Consider the following 21,029-nt stretch of genomic DNA (forward strand, 5'->3'; position numbering starts at 1 on the left):
TTTAGCACCGGCGGGACAGCGCCAGCGGGGGCGGCGCAGGCGCACTGTGCGCGGCGGAGCCTGCAGTTCCCGAGCCCCGCGGGCGGCACTGCCACAGTCTGGGCAGCGGCGGCCGGGGGAGCGCTACTACCATGAACTGCCTGGTGCTCCTCCCCAGAGCTGCTCATCCGGGTCGGGCTGGAGACACAGTCAGGGGACCCCGCCGCCGCCGCCGCGCCCCCTCTTCTTTCGGCTCGGTCTCTTCCACCTTTTCCTCCTCTTCCTGCACCTTCTCTTCCTGCTTCCCCCCCTCCCCCGCCGCGGATCCTGGCCGCTGCTCGTCAGACCCAGGATGCCGGGGGGCAAGAGAGGGCTGGTGGCACCGCAGAACACATTTTTGGAGAACATCGTCAGGCGCTCCAGCGGTAAGGAGAGTTGCAGTTCGGCACACCCCCACCTGCACCCCGCCCACGCGCGCCCCCACCCACCCTATCCCATCCCCGTCCCAAGGGGGCAGGGGGTGCAAGGCTGCTTTACCCGGTGGTTTTAGCCCGAAGCCAGACTCAGTTGGGGTAGGGGGTAGAAGGAGCTGGTGGAAGAAAGTTGGTTGAATCTCCTTGCCGACTCGCCCCCTCCCACCTGTCCAGGGCCGGCACCGCAGCCGGGGAGGGGGTGGGTAGAGGATGGGGTGTCCAGCGAGCAGACTGGGATTTCGCTTTGATGAGGGATATCTTTCCTGTTCATCCTTTGTCCACATTCTTCTTTAAGTAGGCTGCGGGGGCTGACCAAATTCTTAAGTTGATCTCAGAGGAAAGATTCAAATTGGGGATGGCTGCAGAAGGGGCTACTTAATCAGATTTAAATCTCCGGAAGGGTTATTTTTTTGCTCCCGTGGGTGCAGCTGAAAGGTGCCTGTGTGAAGGAGAGTAGTTGCAGTCGAACTTAAAAAAGAGGCCCAGTACTTGAGAAATGGGAAAGAAATTTTTAGGACCAAATTTGTGTTTAAAGTTTCTGGTTTTTTATTTTTTCTCACTGTACACTGGTCTATATGATATTTTTCATTTGGTTTACACAGCAGAAGCGTAGAAGTGAAGCAGTAGCTACTGTGCTTTTAATGTAACCATAGAAAGAACTAAAAAATAGCATTCTACTTTGCTACTGGTATTAAGTTTCTTGCTATGAAGTGTCTTTAAAATACCATTCACTTATACATGTGTTTTCCAACAATATATTCTGGATGGAAATGGCCATATATTTCATGTGTAAGACTGTGCAAACATTTTACTGAAATCTGTATCTTCTACTTACTTTTCTTTTATTCACATTTCAGCTTCATAAACGAGATATGTTGAGTATCATTTAAAGTTTTTTCCTTCAGAGGCCGGTTATTTTATTGGGAGGTCCTTGGCTCGGAGAGCTAGAATAGACAGTTCTGCATATAGAATACAGTAGACGTTCGAACTCGGTGGAAACTCTATGCAGTTCCATAATTTCTTTTGGATTCATTGAAACATTTACTTGGGTGCCTGATACTGCACATACTCCGTGGGTCGTTTGAATAAAAAAGTGATTAAGACACTTACACTGTTTTCAGGAAACTCCTGCCTGGTAGGCAAGACAGAAGCATACTCGCAGGATAATAAACAGTCAAACACTGTTCAACGATGCTTTCTCTGAGTTGGTAGATTAGATTATACTGAATCTTCTATCAGGATCTCCTTTAAAACGAACTTTGCAAATATTTCCCCTTAGTTTGGGGCTCTATGTATTTGAGCATCCTGAAGTGTTTTTCCTAAGTCTCTGTCTAGGTATATGGTTTTAATTTGGAGTTTGTGACATTATTTCTTTCCCTTTGGTTAATGCCTGATGTTAAACAAACCTGAAGCTGCACTGTTATATTTAGATTGGAAAAAATAGCTAATGAGGTCTGATCTGGCATTCATTTTAATACCTGTAATATTATTAGCCATTCCAGTGTGACTTCATAGTTTTTAATTTTCATGATATAAAATATAAATTCATATTGGTAGCTATTTCAGTACCTTCTTGTACTGATATCATGCATAGATCTAGAACACAAGAGAATATTATTGTTAAGACAGTTAATCGTGGCAGAATTTAAAAGTTATTGGAACCGGCTATTTAAGAGAGATGAGTCTTACTTCAGGTTTCTCATCCTCTTGGTTTTTTCAACTCCATGCACTGAGAGGACTTTCCACAAAAGGGCTTCGAAATAAAGCCCACAGGCGTCTGCAGCTCTGTTTGGTAAAGAGGGAGGTACTAAGAACTCCCCGGTGCAAGTGTATAATATAGCATCTTTGGTTGAAACTTCTTACACAGACTGGAATGATGAGCTTGCTTTTAGAATATGTTTTATTGCAGAGGTAGCTCGAAATTAAGATTTACCTCATGTGGCCTGGAAATACTTGCTTCGGTTGCTCGCATTGTACATCTACCATCCAGCTGAGTGCCTGTTTTATCTTTTGTGCTCTTCAAATTCATAACTGTTTCATTGGTTTCAGTGTTTCTTTCCATGGATAACTCCCAGTGTGAGGAAAAAATTGATCTGTTTTGGCATTTGAAAATTCTACCTGTAATTGTCCCTGATGAACTTGGAATAGCACTGCTTAAAACTCCCTGGGTTTGTTTGAAAGGCATATTTGAAGATATATACACGTCTGTACATAATAAGGACCGAATGGCCTCAGTGCTTTTTCCACAGGAAGTCCCTCAGAAACTGAGAATGATGCATGAAATTGATCTACATATTCGTGTGAGACTATCCCTCACTTGTCATTTCTGTATGATTTGGCAGGGAAATTGAAAAATTCACCCTGAAAGATTGTTTAATTGAGAGTAATAGAGAAAATTCCCTTCAGGATTCTCATAGATGGATCAGGTTTGTCACGCTGAAGACTTCATTAATCATTAACTCAACAACATTGGAACGGAAATGTTGGTAGAGCTTTAGTGAGAAGAGAAGGCGAAGGAGCCAGCACCCCCGATCTGTTTACGGCCTCAGGAAAGAGAATGGTGTGGTATTTTGACTGTATCACAGACAAATCTTTTCTTTCTGATAAACCATCATTTGGGTACTTATCAGAAGATCGGATCTTGTCAAAGATAGAAATATATATGAAGAGGCACAGAAGCCCCACAAGCATGCAGACACACAGATGGCCAAGCATCCATTCAGACACCGAGACAGAGGAGGCAAAGTCACTGTCTTTCTCTGTCACAGACATAAGAAGCATAAGGGAGAAACAGAGAAAAGCAGAAATGCGCACACTCACACACACACGCACGCACACACACACACCACAGGAGGGGGTACACAAAGAAAACATCAGGCATATTTTTTTGTCCATTGGGAAGCTAATGAACTCAAATCTTAGCCATTAAAACCCATCAGAGAACTTTTTGATGGTGCAGAACAAAGGAGAAAGAAATATGGCAGAATTTGGCTGTAGCTTTTAAAGCTGAGGATTTCTTAATAAAGTTCCAAAGTCCTCATCTGCAATTTCAGAATAACAGTGCTCTATTCCGTGCCCTAAAGTGTCAACTGTAGCCCATTTGCTGTTATTATGTACCTCTTGAGATTGGATTTTTGTTTTCCTTATTTAGTTCACTCTCATTGCAAATTGTTACTAGTGACTCAAAGTCTATAAAACAAAACAGGGCACTGAGTGGGATGGATAGGCAAACTTTGCAGCTATTTCAAAATAGAAGTAGGAAATTCCTCTCTTTAGTTTTAAGGTTAAAGATGGGTTAAATTCATTTTTAGGCAAATAAAGGGAGTTAAAATAATTCTAAGTAAAGACAAAGAACAGTACTATACATATCTGTAAAGGTCAAAAGTATAAAGGCAATAGGAATTTGTGGATAAATTTTTAAAAAATATTTTTATTTTTGATGACCCCCCAGTAACTGTACGTACTTATGGGTTACAGTGTGACATCCACTACCTGCATACAACACGGAGTAGGCTTATGTATCAGTTCAGATATTCATCATATCTTCAAGTTGGGAGTACTCAGACTCCTCTCTACTAGCTATCTTGAAATATGGAATATATTGTTGTTGACCACAGTTAAGGTTAGATACATTTTTACCTAGTGGTATCAAAATGTTATCATGAAGGGGGCTTGAGAACTATGCGGTGTAACAAACATGACCTGCACATCCCCTGCGTCAGGGGCTTGCTAACTAGATCTGTGTTTGGAACATTATTAAGACATTTTCCCTTATTTGAATTTTAATTATTTATGTAAATTAAGTGTAGGAAGCAGTAAAGTTGCGTATGGAGGTTAAATGCCTGCAAGAAGACAACTATTTTTTAGGATACCTAGGTGGAATTTTAGATCCAAAAGGCAAAAAAAATGTTTCAGAGTCTTCAGTCTGGTGCCGCCTTTGGGCAGCACATTTTATTCGTACATCGTCTCTGATTCTGTAATGGATAAACACAAGTCCTGGGGTTGGTTGAGAGTGAACCAGTTTGCTAGCCTGAGAAATCATAACTACAAATTGACATCTTTTTATTAGAAACTTTTTAATATTTTAAGCAAAATGAAAAGCTATACCTGTTTTTTCTAGTTTTATGAAAAACTAGAAGTGTTTTTCTCTTTGGAAAAGAAAAGGGCCCAAAGAAGAGGCTAGAAGGTAGTATAAGCCCCTTAAAAGTCCCTCATTCTTCCAGGGAGCAGCTCAGTATCCCCAGTTTTCCATTTTTCTAGGGATAGCTGGGTTGTATAGCTACTTTCTCAGCCATCTCTTTCTTATGCTAAGTCCAAACTTGTCTGTGCTGTAATTGATGATTGTGAAAACTAGGGTCTTAAAGATTGCCTGATGAGAGAAAACACAGAACTGGAGACTTAAAAACAAACCAAAAAAGGGAGTAATCACTTTTAAGTATTATCCAGTTTCAAACAAATGGTGGAAACTACATGAATTTCTTTTTCTTACAAAGCTCTTGATTTTTTTTTCTGGAAAGGTTTTCTGTAACATCCAAGACGCTATTCAGGAAATATTGATAAAACCACATAGTGTTTTTGAAACATTGGTTTACCCACGTCTTATAATGTACCACTTTAACATTTAAAATATCAAAGAGGTTGAAATTATACTGACCACTTCCTAAATCATATCAATAAACACACCAGAGAATTGTCTTTTGCTTTTGAGCTCACACTACATTATGTAAGGAATTGCTGACTGAGGGCTGCCTACCTCAGAGCACTGCTATTGGAACTAGAAATCATCCTCTTTGTTTATCTTTACTTGATTCCAGAAGTAGCATGTGTAAGAAATCCATTTATTTAGTCATCTTTTAACTGACCTACTTAAAAAAAAACAAGCCACTATTTTTTAACATAAGGGAATAATTGTGCTGATTTTTATTGATAATGACTGAGTATTTTCCACGAAGAAACCTTTTAGGTTAATCAGCACTCATGGTTTTTTATGTTCATTGGGATCGATAGCTGTTCCCTGGCTTGGAGGAATAATGCTTCTTATTCTCCAGTGAGCCTAGGTAAAGATTGCATTGTTCACCAAGCTTGCGTAGTTACGCTTACCACAAGAGGTCACTATAGGTTCTATCACAGGTGAACCAAGTCCTCAGCATCTTTCTTCTTCTTTCCCCTTCCCTTCACCCCGCAAATCAGACTGGTGGGAGTCAGTGTAGTCAGTTACTCCCCTTGGAAGAAAATATCTAAAATATAAGATATACAAGAAGTTCAGTAGTAAGGCATTTACCTCAGTTATTTAAATCTACTTTAATTGATGGTGATGAACATTTTTTGGCTGAATGAAGGTGATGTTAATAAAAATAGTTAATATTATAATGTAATATTAATAAAATACATTTTAGACTAAAATAGAACACTTTAGCATATTAACAAATTTTATTGTAATATGCAACGTCAGTGTTGTGCGAACACATATAAAACAGTGTTCTTCAGAATAGTGTCGTGTGCATAATGTTTCATAGCAGGAAGATGACGACATATTTCCTATTTCAACGAAAGTTTTCCTCTACTTAAAGTCTTTGTATAACTCATACTAAATTTGTGAGGTAGAATCAGTTTAATTTTATTGAAAGGTAGTTCACAGATTTATAGTTACTTTCATAGGATGTTATGTGATTCTGGTATTTTGATGTTATCTACATGTTAAAAAGATGCAAAGCTCAAACAAAGTTCTACAAATTATTAAACTCCAAAAGACATATAATTGGGACTATATCACTTTAAGGAGTTTTGTTTTCCGTTGGCAAGTATGAATTTGGATTTGACTAATTTGTTTGGTTGGGTTGGAAGCAGTATGTTGAGAGACAGATGCTTTGGTATGACCCATACAAAATCAGTTGTCATGGCAAAGTTAAAATGTGCCATAGAGTACTTTCATGAATAAAAGAGATGTGTGGTGAAATCAAATATAAAAAGAATAGCAAGTTCACAACCAGAAGCAATTGTTGCTGTGGAAATTGATGTCAAAGAAAGTACTAGTTTTGGTGCACTCTGAGAAATGGACATTTTAAAACACATTTCTTTCCCAGGAGCAGCGGAGAACTTACAACAATCCTCAGCATGTTCCCTCAATATTTTGGCAAAATAACACTTTGCATGATTTTCTGTTATCTGAGAATGACTGAAAATAATCATTTAAATATTCTCATTATATATACTATAGAAGGTAATATTGGGAAGGCTGAGTCTTGAAAGATATTTGATCACATGAAAGTAGTAATAATTATCATCATGTGAATCAGCGTGCATTTTAGATATTATATTTGTGTTTGATTACATGAGCATACTATTACCTAATGAAGTATATCTGTATAGAGTCCAGCATCTGTATCTGTATACAGTCTAGATAGTAGTTTTATGATATATTATTTTCACATGGAAAAAGGAAAATTAATGGGCAAAATAATTTAGAAAGGAAGAATATTTGGAAAACTGTTGAAATTTTACTGAACATGAATGTTTTGCTCTTTCTGGGTGTGGTTCAGTCAGACAAAATTTAACTACTAACTATAACTCTGGGCTTTGAGAGATCAGCGATTTGAGATCTAAGCTTAAGTAGACAATCATGACAGTTTCTAGATAGATCTAGACGTATAACTGGGAAGTCATGAAAATTTTGATTTATGAACTAAGTTTGTGGAGGGTTTGAGCCATACTTTATTAATACTTTTATATTCTCCATGGTGCAGAGCATGTAATAGTAAGTACTGGTTGAGTAAGTGCTTTTTGATTTTGGCTCCTGAAGTAACGGAGTTCATAATTGGCTTTTTTTTTCCTAAATAATATTGATTACATCTATTAAGTAAGCTTGTATAATTAACTGCATAGTTTAAAATGTATAGTTAGTCGATACGTGTGCCTGAAAATAGAAGTCACACGTATGGGGTGAAGCAGTTGGTACTCATGACAATAAGAGGGGGAATGCACGAGGCTCTGTGTTTATCTCCTACTCCAGCTCGGTGTACAGCTGAAAAAATTTCTGCCATTTTTTTTGTTTTAATCTCCAAGGTTTTAAATGCTGTACTTTATGATATAAAAGAAGTAACTGTTTACAGAGTTTTAGATTCCAATTAAAATTTTTTAAACAACTCTGCATTTAGAAGTTATTGAAGGTGAATTTGTCCCTGTAAATCAGTGCTTGGCTGTTTATGTGTCTTCTGAGAGTTGTACCTAGGATCAGAACAGCTCACGGCCCAGCAGACCAGCCTCTGATTCTCACATTTAATCAAAAATTGATCTACCACTTGGATTGTGGGGAAAAGTTAAGTTTTCCTGATCTTTTCTTCGAGCCTTTTGGAAAATAACTATTTGTTTCATCTTTTTTTTTCAATTGGGAGTAAATTAAAGCACAAGTTTACTTGCCTATATTTATAGCACTGTAGAAATAGAGGAGTTCCACCTTGAGGTTTAAAGTTCTCAGGAGAAGTCACATACGAAAAAGTTCCCATCTTGTTCCTTGATCCTCATGCTCTTTCTTGTTCATTATTAATACAACAAAATTCTATTGAGTACCTACTGCATGCTAGGCGCTGATCTACTGTTGAGGTTGCGCAGTAAACACAATGAGAAGATGTTTCTCCTCTTTTCCCCTCGGGGACAGTGTGGCTCTGATCCTTACTAACTCTGTGCTTTACTTTACCTGTACTTACTGTCCTTATCTGTAAAGTACAAGTACTAATGGCACCTCACTTACGTGGGCAGAGTGGGGACTAAACAAGATAATCAATGCTAAGTTCCCAAAGTAGTGACTGCCATGTAACAAACGCCACATCAGTGCTGTTAATTATTAGTTAGTTGTTTAAATACTTGAATACACCTCTGTGGTTGATGCTTTTCATTTTAGGACATCATTTCCTTTAATACCTAGGCAACTAGTTTTTGGCTAGTCCGTAATGTTGAAACTTCCTAGAAAATTACAAGTGATTATTTTTCTCACTAACGCAAAGGGCCTTTCTTTTGATTCTTGTGGCTTTGCAGGACTTGAGACTACACTCACTGCCTTCTCCAAAGACAGATTTACCTGTTACTTTTCCTGATTTTACATGTTCTTTTGTCTTTCCCCCCCCCCAAATGTATTCTCCAGTTTTCCTCTCTCTTTCCTTTCCATCTCCCTTCTTGCTGTTCTAAAGCCTGACTTGCCACTTGGATCCTTGCTTCATCTTCCCTTACATCTTTACTCTGCTCTTTTGAGCATGCTTATCTTCTGCCATAATTTATACTTTATCTTCTGTGTGCTCTGGTACTGTGTTTGTGGTAGAAATATAGAATTTCTCTTTTCGTTCTTCTCACAAGTTATCTAAAACTCTGGATGGCCAGAACTGAATTTATTTGCTTTTGGTCTCAAACAAATTGATTTTCTCATGTTTATTATGTCTTTTAGTAGAAATCTTAGGTCATCTTTGATTTCCCAGTTGATATAACATTAGTCTTACTCCCCAACCAGATTATCAACCTCAGAAGCCAAGAAGTATATCATCTGTTTCTTTTGTATCTTCTTTACAAATGCTATATGTGGAATAGGTGAATTCATGTGTATTCCCTACACTGACTCATCTCAGGGCATGAAACACGTCCAGTACTGACCTCATATGCAGCCAGTGTAGGTAAATATATTGAACGGAAGAAAACTACAAGAGTGGTCTCATCGGCTGAGCTCAGATAGAAGGGATTTCCAAGGGTGAGGGGTAAGTGTGGGAGACAGTCCGTTTACTCATTCCTAAAGCAACCTCTGTCCTCTGAAGCTGCGATAGTCAAGGCAGCCAGTAATCTTCCCGGATTACTCTGGCCTGGCCTGGCTTGTCCTCACTTGCAGTGTCACAGGGTCTCCAGGTTTATAACACCTCCCTTGAAGAGTCTCTGGAAGGATCCAGTGAAGCCACAAATCTCTTAGATCTACACTGTGTGTTGTCATAGTAAAGACTTCATTATTTTTTCATATTTCCTCTTCATAAAGGAGCATAGGAGTGACTTTCTTTTTTCTTTTTCTTTTTTAACTCAAAGAAAGGAAAACGAAGTAGTTGAGACTTTTCTAAGTCATAAACTGAGCTTAAAAGCATTTGATTTACTTTATTAGGGTTTGCTAATTTGGAGAAAACCCCCAAAACTGAAACTTAATGAACAAACAACTCACTCCTGGCTACCTTCGCCACACCCGCCAAAACCCTCCCACTTAGAGCAAAAGAGACCTGAATGCTGTTGACCTCAGCACCTAGCATTCTTTGAGAAGCCCCTAAAAGAAAGCAAAAAGGTCAGTCTCTTTTTGTAACAGGCCCAGTGAAAATTGGCCCAAGGAGGAGAATGAACTAAACTTGTAGATCTGTACAGTTTTCTCAGGTAGTGTCTGTTAGAAAAGCTAAGATAGATAGTAGAAAATAGTAGAAATTTAGAAAAAGACAAAGCTTTAGAAAGTCAAAGCCTTCTTTCTATTTTCTGCCACATCTGCAGATAAAGTCAGTCTTTTAATTGAAGTTCTTCATTAGTAACTTGCCATTAATGTATGATTGCCTCAAAAAGGTTAACTTCAAATAAAATATATAGTTCTTTCAGAAAAGATGTGATTTGTTTGTAAAAACATTTGTCTTTTTGCAGCATTTAAAATGATCCTCGAAGAGTAAATACGTAATACTTTGGAGGGGGATGAAAACATCTTGACTAGATAAATTTTATTTCCCACATTATGTAACGAGTTTATGCCCAGAGGCTTTAGGTATTTTAAGAAATTTTATTATAATAACATTAAAAAAATGCCATTATCTATAGCAAGGTGAATGTTTTCTGTTGTACTATGAGTATGTGACTCATATAAGCCATTATTGCAATTATATTTTGCTCTAATGATTCTGACCAGTATACTTTGTAGAAATCCATCTTTTCTTGAACAAAATGCCAACTATTAAAAGTAGAAACTGAATCACTGAAGTTTTTTTTGTGGAGAAAATGTTTTCTGAAACAAAATGTGTATTGTTTCTGCTCTTAGAATTTCAGCAGTAGATGCTAAAGTGTCTTGTGCATTCTGAACCACTTATAAACGGGCAAATGATGAAAATGCCATCAAAGAAGCAGAAACTTAAAAATGTACCTTTGATCTTGAAGGAGATGGAAAGGGGAGGCATATTTTTATCTTTGATGACAGCTGAACAAGTTTGAATAAATTAACAGATATTTTTTGCATATTTCTAACTCCCACAGTGATGGTCTGCTTAATGTTGCCAATATTATTATATAATATTTAGTCTTATCATGGAAGGTACAAGGTGCATGTATCTATATAGTTGCTTTATTGCTCTGCAACTGTAGGATAAAGGTGTGCTTTATAAGGACATGAAAGTGACCAGAATAATATATTCTGTTATTGAGACAGAAATGGGTAATGCACATACCAGAAATTAACACTGTTCATGTGTGTATGACATATAAGTTATTTATGCTTTTGTTTAGCCATCTGCACTAAGATTTTATTTAACCCAAATAAAATGTGCTCTATGTGCTTCAGGGTTTGTTCTGTTACTGTCATATGAAATTTAAGTGTATGTGTAGATCTCACTCACTGAAAAGGCAAACTTAAAAATACAATAATATAGACACTGTGATTTACAAGTTTCCAGAAGCCAATGTAAAGTTCATGGTGATTCACTTAGGAATGCCTATTGTTTATAAAAAATAGTATTGTCAGTTCTTGCAGAAATATGTCTTGCTTAGTCCTTATCTGTATTCTTGACAATATCTAACCATTGCTTTGAAATTGTTTATTGACCGTATTACTCTATTTTTTTTTTTTTGTTGTTGTTCTGGGAATTGAACTCAGGACCTCACACTTGCCAGGCAGGTGCTTGTGCCACTGAGCTGTATCCCCAGCCCTATATGACTCTAAATAGGATCAGCATTTTAAAAAATTTGACTCATTCACTCAACAAACCTTTGCAGGTATGTAGTGACGAATACATTTGTGTATCTTTGACTTCATGTACCTTAAATTCTGGTAGGAGAGATAGGTGTTCAACAAACCAAGGTCAAAAATATAATTGGAAGTAGTGGCAAGCATTGTGAGGGAAAAGGGGCGGGTGCTATGATCATGTGTAGTGGGGACTAATTTTGATTGAAAGTAATGTTAGGGAGGCCTTTCTAAGGAAGTAGCTTTAGATCAATACCTAAAGGAAGAGGGGATAAGATAAGTGGGCAGAATATTTCAGGGAAAGAGAAAACATGTACAGCCCTAAAGAGAGAAAAAGAAAGTGAATAGTTATGCTTGTGAACCTTCAAGACATGTATTTGGGTTACAGTGGACAAAAAGAAGAAGTAACCATTAGGAACGTACCTATTCAGGAGAAGGATTTTGCATTATTTTCCAAGAGCACTGGGCACATTTCCTGGTCACAGTGGTTTCTTGAATAAGGATTACAGGGAGTAGGCGTAAAAGTGGGAGGCCATCTACAAGACTGTCGAATCATCCAGGCAAGAGGTGATTGGCTGGGGACAGTAACAATAGAGATGGGGAGAATTGGATGCATCTGACACTTTGTTGGTAGAATTATTAGGGTTTGGGGATCAATTGATTGATGTGAATAAGGACATGTGAAGGATGACTCTCAGGGTTTTGACTGTGTTGTCTGGGTGTAGAGGGAGGTAGGGAGGTTTCCTTGAGATGGTGAAAACTGGAAGATGCCCATATTTAGTGTGAATTCTCAAAATCACCTGCAGTACCATTTTGTCACTTAGTTTGCTTTTTCATTCCTTTGAGGAAAAGAAGAGTTCATTCAAAGGAAACTTAGCTCAGCATAGTTGTTTACAGGTATGATTTCTGCTTTCCTCTGATGGAGTTTAGAAAAGAGCTCTCATGGGTCAGTAAATTCTCCTGAGTTTTCTTGTGTATTAGAAACATGTAGCTTCAGATTTTAACAAGAGATTCAGATGAGAAACAAAGTAAACTTTGGAATACAACCAAAATCCCAGACCAAACCTAATTTTGTACAGTGGTGCCCTGGTACTCATCATTAATTAGTTCTGCGAGATATGACACATGCCAAAAATGATGAGCATTAAACATTGTTTTGGTGGGAAAGAATATTAAATCATGAGGCAATCAACACTGACAAGTTATAGCTTATATTTCCAGTACCAAACACTTTTTGTGTCAAACGTACGGAATACCGAATTTAAGGAGTTGCAAAGCAGTTGAGTATGAAGGTCCGACTGTAATGAATATTTGACAGTCAGCATCACTGAAAAGGCATCTTTAACCTTTTAGAAAAAGTAAGAGATTGCTGTATGGGTTTTGTTTCATTCATTTTAAGATTTGTATTTACCTTCCTGGTTATAAATTTTTGCAATGCTTGTTGAGTTCTGTAGAATTAGAGGATTTGGAGTGTATGGGGTTTGAAATCTTGGGGCTGTGAGTGCCTGTGCTTCCTCCTTCCTGGGGGACCAGGAGGAGCATCTGGAAAGAGCCCTAAGCTGGGGCTTCTTTCTGGACTTCTGCCTGTACTTTGTCTCCATTGGAGGACTCTGCTCAGGCTTCGAGAACTTTCAGAATGAGAGTGCTGCTTTCTGGGAGGTGTGTTTCCTCAAAATTAGGACCGAATAAATATAATTAGAGGGAAGATCCATTTGGCTCTTCTTAGAGGCAAAATCATAAATCAGTGAAAGTGGTTCCTTCTTTTTGTGAAATCTTTTGCTTTCACACCTCCACTCCGTGTCTGCTGTCTTTCTCATGCCTCTAAAATTCCTTTGTGTGTCTTATCACTTCTTAAAATGTCTGAAAAACTCTTGCTAATGCTCTGAAATACTTCTCTGTAGAATACTTGGCATAAAAAGTTGAGAGAAGAGTAGAGGTTTAAGTTTGCAAAAGGGTGTCCCACCATTGTTTTTCTACATGTATCTTTTCTTAAAAAATAATTTATTGCATATAAAGAACATCACATGATCTTTTGATATACATATATGTAATGAATTTCTTATTATAGTCACAAAAAAATCTACCCATCATCTCCCATAGTTGTATTTTTTTCCTTTGTGGTAAGAGCTAAAATCCCTCAGCAATTTTCAGTGTATGATAAAATATTATTAATGATAGTCCTTGTGCTCATACGTTAGATCCCTAGGCTTAATTTGGCCTGTAAATCTGAAAATTTCTATTCTTTGGCCTACTTCTCCCCATTTACTTTGCTTCCACATCCCCATTGTTAATGTCCTGTAATTTCTAAATCCAGCAAAAGTATAGTTTTCATGATTCAAAACAATAAAAAAATCCCAGTCTAATCATGTTGGAACAGCTCAGAGGAAAATACTTTTATTTCCTCCCCAGAACTTCTGCAGTAAGGAAAGAAACTGACAGGATGTTGTGGAGTTTTCTTTGACCGAATATCATCTCTCTTCTTCCAGAAAGTTTTGGCAGCCAGGGTTGCTGATCTGATTTATGCATGGTCTCCTTTAGGAATGGGATTAAGATGCAGTAGTACTCATCTAAATGGAATTACTTTCCTCTTATCTCAAGAAATTATTCTGTAAAGAGAAAGTGCCTCCTTATACTGAACAAAACTAAAGAAAACAAAAGCATGGACAACAGTGCAGAAGAGCTGTGTCATAGAATAAAAGTCTTACACAGCGAGGCCTGGCTCTGTCTTTTCTTTTATCAGATGCCCTTTTCCTATGCTCACCAGCCTAGTCCTTTAAATTTCCTGGTTTCCTTTTCTGTCTGTACAAAGGACAGGGTGCACAAGCTGGATGAATTCATATACTTGGGAATCACCTGAAGATCGTGTTAAAATAGGGGTTCTGATCCAGAAAGTCTTGCGTGGGTCCCAGATTCTGCATCGCCTATGAACTCCCCCATGACGATGGTGCACACCAAGAGGAGCAAGGTACCAGGTCAGGGGATCCCAAACTGGGGTGAGCATGAGACTTAGCTTTGTGGTTGTATTTTTGTATTCTATCCTGAGGGAGTTAATTCAGTGCATCTTCATTAGAATTTAGCAATGTCTATTTTTGACACTCGTGACAAGATTCTATTGCAGCTGCCAGCATTTAGGAATTATTGCACCAGTAGTGCTTCTCCACCCTGGTTGCATATTAGAACCACCTGAGAATATTTAAATATGAATGCTAATGCTCAGATCCCAGTCCAGGCCAATTTAAATAGAATCTTTGGGGACAGGGATGAGTGACTTTGTACCGTTTTCCTATTTCCCTCAAACTCCTCCCAAGCAAATGTGCAATCAAGATTTAGAAATACCAGTAGTGACCCCTAGGGGGCCACGTTAAAAAGCTTTATTTTTAATTGATAGATCATAATTGCAGATACTTATGGGGCCCATGGTAATGTCCTGATACATGTATACATTGTGGAATTATCAATTTGGGCTGATTAGCATATCCATTGTCTCAACTATTTGTTCTTCCTTTATGGTAAGAACATTTAACATCATCTCTTCTAGCAATTTGAAATACACAGTATATTATTAAGTGTAGTCACCTTGTTCTGCAGTAACAACCCCAGAACTCATTCCTTCGAACAGTAACTTGTACCCATTGGCCAACCACCACTTTCCTCACCAAGCTCTGTCTGCAGCCTCTGATAACCACCATTCCATGCTCTACTTATGTGTGTGTGCACCGTCTTTTTAAAGTTTTTCAAATGGCCCTAAAGACCATGTTGAACTAAGGGCCTATCATTTGGTTTTTAACTTTCTAACCCTTGAGGAAGAAGCACTTGTTTTGTGTCATGTCCATTTCTTAAAAGACACCAAATGGTCTTGAAAGAATATAATGTTTTCAAGCCTAAGTGTCTTGCAGAGATCTATCCAAGAATTGAATTTGCTGGTGTGTGGAAGTGTCACTTCTGAAATCCCTTTGCCTGGTTAGTAGAATGTTCTGTATTAGCCAGTTTTGCAGTTCTGAGGCAAAATGCCTGATACACACACTTTAAAAAAGAAAAGGGTCATTTTGGCTCATGGCTTCGGAGGTGATAGGCTATAGTCGGCTGGCTGTAAGGCAGAAACATGGCAGAAAGAAGTGGCGGAGGAAAGCTGCTAACCTCATGGCATTTGTTAAATAACAGGGTAAGAGTCTGAGAGAAGGGGCTGGGGACCAAATGCAGTCCCCACGGTCATGCCTCAGTGACACAACAAGACACACAAAGTGTGCCTCACAGCTCTCCCAGGTATCTCTGAAACCAATCAAGTTGATGATCAAGATTAACCATCACATGCTCTGACTCTTAGACACTCCATACAAGGCTATATTGTGTATTTGAAACATTCAGAGATTAAATGTTTGTAAGCATCTACGAGGACAGGAAGAGCCTGGATATTAAGGAAGGCTCAGTCTTCTAGAATTCATGACCTTATGTGTACTAAGAGAGTGAGGACAAACTAGAACTAGTTGCCCTGTCAAGACTGGTTGATGTAGATGGTAATGATCATTGAATTCAGTGGGTGGTTTCCTTAAGGGCTTCCTGTTTCTGAAGCTTCTAGACTGTCTCAGTTTTGTAGATTTGTAACCCATCTGCTTTGCAGAGAAATTTTTCGTCTGTAACCAGATTTCTTTTCACTAACATGTTTTAAAGCTAAAGGAAATTAAAATTTTCTGGAAGCAATTTTAATTAATTTGCTATCTTGTTCTTAATATTTATTCATATCAGATTTCTCATTTGTTGAAACAAGAAATTTTATAGCTGTGGGGAAAGGGAACTGTTACATGAATATTTCATATACACATAGAATGTTCTAATTAACACATAGACATATTTACAAAAGAAGATCATAGATATTTTACTATTTGCCAGATCCTATTTAATCTTATTTTTAAAATCAGTCTTTCTTATTTCTCATTTTAAAATATTTTATTTTGTCCTGCAGATTTCACTGATAAATATAATTTTATTTGTTTTAGTTTGTAGGGACAAAATTAAAAATTTTTTCTGGTTTTTTTTCTTGCATGCACACCTTGCACATATTATTTGCATGTGGCTCACAGCTGTAAAAAAGTCTCCTTTGTAATATACAATATTTCATAAAGACTTTTTGTCCCCACAGTTAGTTTGTAAAGACTTTGCTCATGTTATTCATTATTTAATATCCATAATTACCCAGAGTGGTGGTAATCACTATCACTAGTTTGTCTATGAGGAAAGCAGTGATTTAATTAAAAGCCCCTCAGGGTTGTTTACAGTTACTCTCTTGTCATTATTAAAAAGGGACCCAAGTGCTGAGAGAATATTTGGGTATTTTGACTGTTAGGAATATTTACCTGTTGATGACTTCTTATATTATTACTATAGTTAATTTACACTGCCATAGTTTTGTAAAACATTCGGAGTTGATAGAAGCAGTTCTCTGTAAGCCTGGGTTCAATGTTACTAAAGTGTAATTGTTAAAGCCTTATGGCAAAGGGTGAGGGGCACATAGTTTCACTGCTTTATTCTTTTTATTAGTGTGTGCTTTTGATATATAATAGATGCATTCCTCTTGGGTAGTTGGTACATATACATATCTTAGTCCCTTCTGTACAGGAGAGGACACCTTTCCCCTCCTTCCCCCTCTCCTTCTATCCTTAGATCCCTTTCCCATCTGCAAAATATCTACCTCCTTATTTTCTATCTTTATATTTTGCTCTTTAAATTATTTATACTTTAAGTTTTGTATATAAGAGAAGCCATGTGACATTTAAGCTCATGTGTATGATTTATTTCACTTAACATTATGGTCTCAAAGTACATCCATTTTCATACCAGGGACTCAAATTTATCCTTTTCTGGCTGAGTGGTACTCTACTGTGTATTAATACCATATTTTCTTTTTTTATAGACATACAGACTATTTGCAAACTTTAGCTATAGTGGCTGCTATAGAATGGGTAGGCGTGTATCACCGTAATATGATGCTTTGAGCTCTTTTGGGAAAATACTCAGGAGGAATAGAGCTGGGTTAAATGGAATTCTGAGGAATCCCCATACTTACTTCCATACTGGTTGTACCAGTTTACAACCAACCAACAAGTAGAAGAGTTCTTCCACCCCACAGTATCACCAGCATTTGTTGATTTTGGAGTTCTTGATGATTGCCATTCTTACTGGAGTAAGATGGAATGTCAGTGTTGTTTTGATTTCTATTTCTCTAATGGCCAGAGAAGCTGAACATTTTTATGTACTTATTGGCTATTTTTACTTCTTCTGAGAAATGTCTACTCATTTCAAATCCCCATTTTTAAATTTGCTCTTATTTTGGGGTATGTAATGTTTTGAATTTTTTTTTCTAACTGGCAAAATATTTTTCCTCATTCTGTAGGTTGTCTGTTCACTCTTTTCACGGTTTCCTTCACAGAAACTTTTTAATTTGATTAAATCCTCTTTGTTGATTTTTTGGTGTTAGTTCTTGTGTAACTAAGGTTCTGTTCATAAATTCCTTGCCTATGCCCATGTTTTTGAGGGCTTTTCCTATTTTTACCTTCTAGCAGATTGTTTCTATTTTAATATCTAGTTCTTTGATCCATTCTGATGTTAGTTTCACACAGGGTGAGAGATACAGGTCTAGAGTCATTGTCCTGTGTGTGGATAAGCAGCTGTCCCAACAACAACAAAAAAGGTTTTTTCCCCAAGGTATTTTGACATCTTTATGAATGATTAGGTACCTGGGTGTGTTGTGGTTGTTTCTGCACCCTCCATTCTGTTCCACTGATCCATGTGTCTGTTTATGCGTCAGTACTGTGCAGTCTTTATCACTATAGCTTTGTAATATAACTTGAAATCCAAGACTGTTGTATCCCACTTTGCTCTTGTCTAGATTTGCTTTTGCTATTCTGGGCCTTTTCTAGTTCCACATGTATTTTAGAATTTTTTTCTAGTTTTATGATGAGTATTATTTATATTTTGATTGGGATTGCACTAAATATGTATATCATATTTGGTAGTATGGTCATTCTGACAACATCAGTTCTCCCTATCCAGGATAAAGAAATGTCTATTTTCTGATGTCCTCTTCAATCTCTTTTTTCAGAGTAATATAGCTTTCATTACAGATGTCTTTCACTTCGTTAGGTTACTTTTATGTAAGTACTTTTTTTTTTTTTTTTAAGCTATTGTGAATGAACTTGTTTTCCTGATTTCATTCTCATTGGGTTCATTGTTGGTATAAAGGATGTTATTTATTTTTGTGTGTTTATTCTGTATCATGCTTCCTTGATGAATTCATTATTTGTAGGCATCTTTTGGTAGAGGTTTTGGCCTTACATTTTAAGCATCATGTCATCTGTGAATAAGGATGGTTTGACTTCTTTCTTTCCCTTTTTCTCTTGCCTCATTGCTTTGGCTACAGTTTTGAGTACTATACTGAACAGGAGTGGTGAGAGTAAACATCCTTTTCTTGCTCTTGATTTAGAGGAAAATATTTCATTTTTTTTCCCATTAGTATGTCGACAGTGGGTTTGTCATAAATGGTTTTTATCAGTTTGAGCGAAAGTTTTTCGCTACTTATTTTTGTAAGTTTTTTAATTTTAAATCATGAATGGATGATGGATGTTGTCAGAGGCCTTTTTCTGCATCTATTGAAATGACCATGTAATTTTTGTCCTTGCTTCTATTTATGTGATGGATGATACACTGATTTATGTACATTGTATCATCCTTGTGTTTTGGGGATGAAGCCAACTCAGTCATGATATGTGATCTTTTTAATGGTTTATTGCTTTCTGTTTGTCAGTATCTCATGGAGCAATTTTCGCATCTATGTCCATTAAGGGGATCAACGGGTAGTTTTCTTTTTTTGTTAAGTCTTTGGTGTTAGTGTCAGGGTAATGTTAGCTTCCAGGAATAAGCTCAGGAGTACTCCTTTCCCTTTCAATTATATTGAACAGTTTGAGGAACATTGGTGTTAGATCTTCCTTGAAGTTCTGGTAGAATGCTGTGGTCAGCCCATTGGGTCCTGTGCTTTTCTTTATTGGTAAGGTTTTTATTACTGCCTGTATTTTATAATTTACCAATGTATTCTTGATTTTTATATCTTCTTGATTCACTTTTGGTAATTTTTATGTGTATTGGAATTTCTCCATTATTCTGGGTTCTGCAATCTATTGGAATGTAAGTTTTTGGAATACTGTAGTTTCTTATAATCCTCTGCATTCTTGTGTAGTTTGTGATTTCACCTTTTTCATCTCTAATTACATTGCTATGGTTTTTTATATATTTTTTGCTTTGGTAACTATGGTTAAAGGTTCATCGGTCTTGCTTATTGTTTCCAAGAACCAACCCTTTGGTTCAGTGGAACTTTGTACTGCTTTTTGAGTCTTAATTTCATTAATTTCTGTTCTGATCTTTATCATTTTTCACTTTTTAAATTTTGTGCTTAGATTGTATTGTTTTTCTAGCACCTTGAGATGCATCATTGTTACTTATTTGTGATCACTTATATTTATTTGGGATCACACAGTTTGTTTAATATATGCTACAAAGTTCTTTCTCAGACCTGTTTTCGTTGTGTCCCACAGATTTTAGCATATTATATTTCCATTATCATTTGATTCTAGGAACTTTTTTATTTCTTCACTGATTTCTTCTGTGATCCTTTGATTATTCATTAATGTATTATTTAATTTCCATGTGTCTGTGTAGTTGCTGTGGTTTACTTTAGTGTTGATTTCTAGCTTCATTCCACAATTATCCAGTATTGTGCAGGGGATTACTTCAGTTTTGTAGTTAAGTGTGCTGTATGACCTAAGATATGGTGCATTTTAGAAAAAGTTTTGGATACTCCTGTGAAAAACGTTGTTTTTGGGTAAATATTTGTTAACTTGGTTTGTTCAGTGGTGTGGCCTGGTATTTCTTTTCTAATTTTGTGGTTGGCTGACTTGTCAAATGGTGAGAGTGGGGTGTTGAAGTTCCCTGCTGTGATTGTGTTTGTGCCTGTCTGTCCTTTTATTTCAGGTAATCCTTGCTCATGAATATGAGTGCACCTAAGTTATACTTAGATGGTTATACTTGTTATCTCTTCCTGTTGCATTGTTTCCTTTACCACTATGTCATAGCCATCTTTGTGTCTTCTGTTTTATCTTGAAGTCTGTTGCTTCTGGTAATATAACAGCTACTCCTGCTTGTTTTCGAATTCTCCTTGCATGAAGTATTGTTTTTTATCATTTTACCTTTAGACTATGAGCTTCTTTTTGGGTGGACATGTAGGCAATATATGGTTGTACTTTGTTTTTTGATCCAGTCTGCCAGGATATGTCTTATGATTGGGGAGTTAAGGCCATAACATTGAGAGTTACCATGAAGTATGTACTGAATCCTGTCAGTGCGCTATTTTCCCAGTGCTAATTCCTTTGCATCTTTCCTTTTGTTTTACTACTTTCCTAGTTGTATGTGTACAGATATTCCTTGTTTAATGACCTACTTATTTAACAACTGTTCAGACGTATGACCCATCACTTGGACTTATCACCCACATTTGGATTTGTGACACAGGGATGTGAGTGGCAGTGTGGCCTTATGGTGGCTTCTTCTACAGAGCAGTACTGTAATTTTTGCTTATTGCACTATAT

The 21,029-nt window shown here is 37.3% G+C and overlaps 1 protein-coding gene across 1 annotated transcript in view; it reads left to right on the forward strand.

Annotated features, from left to right (window-relative positions):
* Positions 1 to 80: 80 nt before the first annotated feature.
* Kcnh5 (potassium channel, voltage gated eag related subfamily H, member 5) overlaps positions 81 to 21,029 on the forward strand; it is a 338,297-nt gene continuing 317,348 nt past the window's right edge. The window contains exon 1 of the mRNA XM_005399159.2: positions 81 to 404. Coding sequence (XP_005399216.1) covers positions 332 to 404 — 73 coding nt within the window. The 5' untranslated portion in view covers positions 81 to 331. The remainder of the gene's footprint in view (positions 405 to 21,029) is intronic.

This window comes from Chinchilla lanigera, unplaced genomic scaffold (genome assembly GCF_000276665.1).
Source record: "Chinchilla lanigera isolate Chin_1 unplaced genomic scaffold, ChiLan1.0 scaffold00065, whole genome shotgun sequence".
Lineage (NCBI taxonomy): Eukaryota > Metazoa > Chordata > Mammalia > Rodentia > Chinchillidae > Chinchilla > Chinchilla lanigera.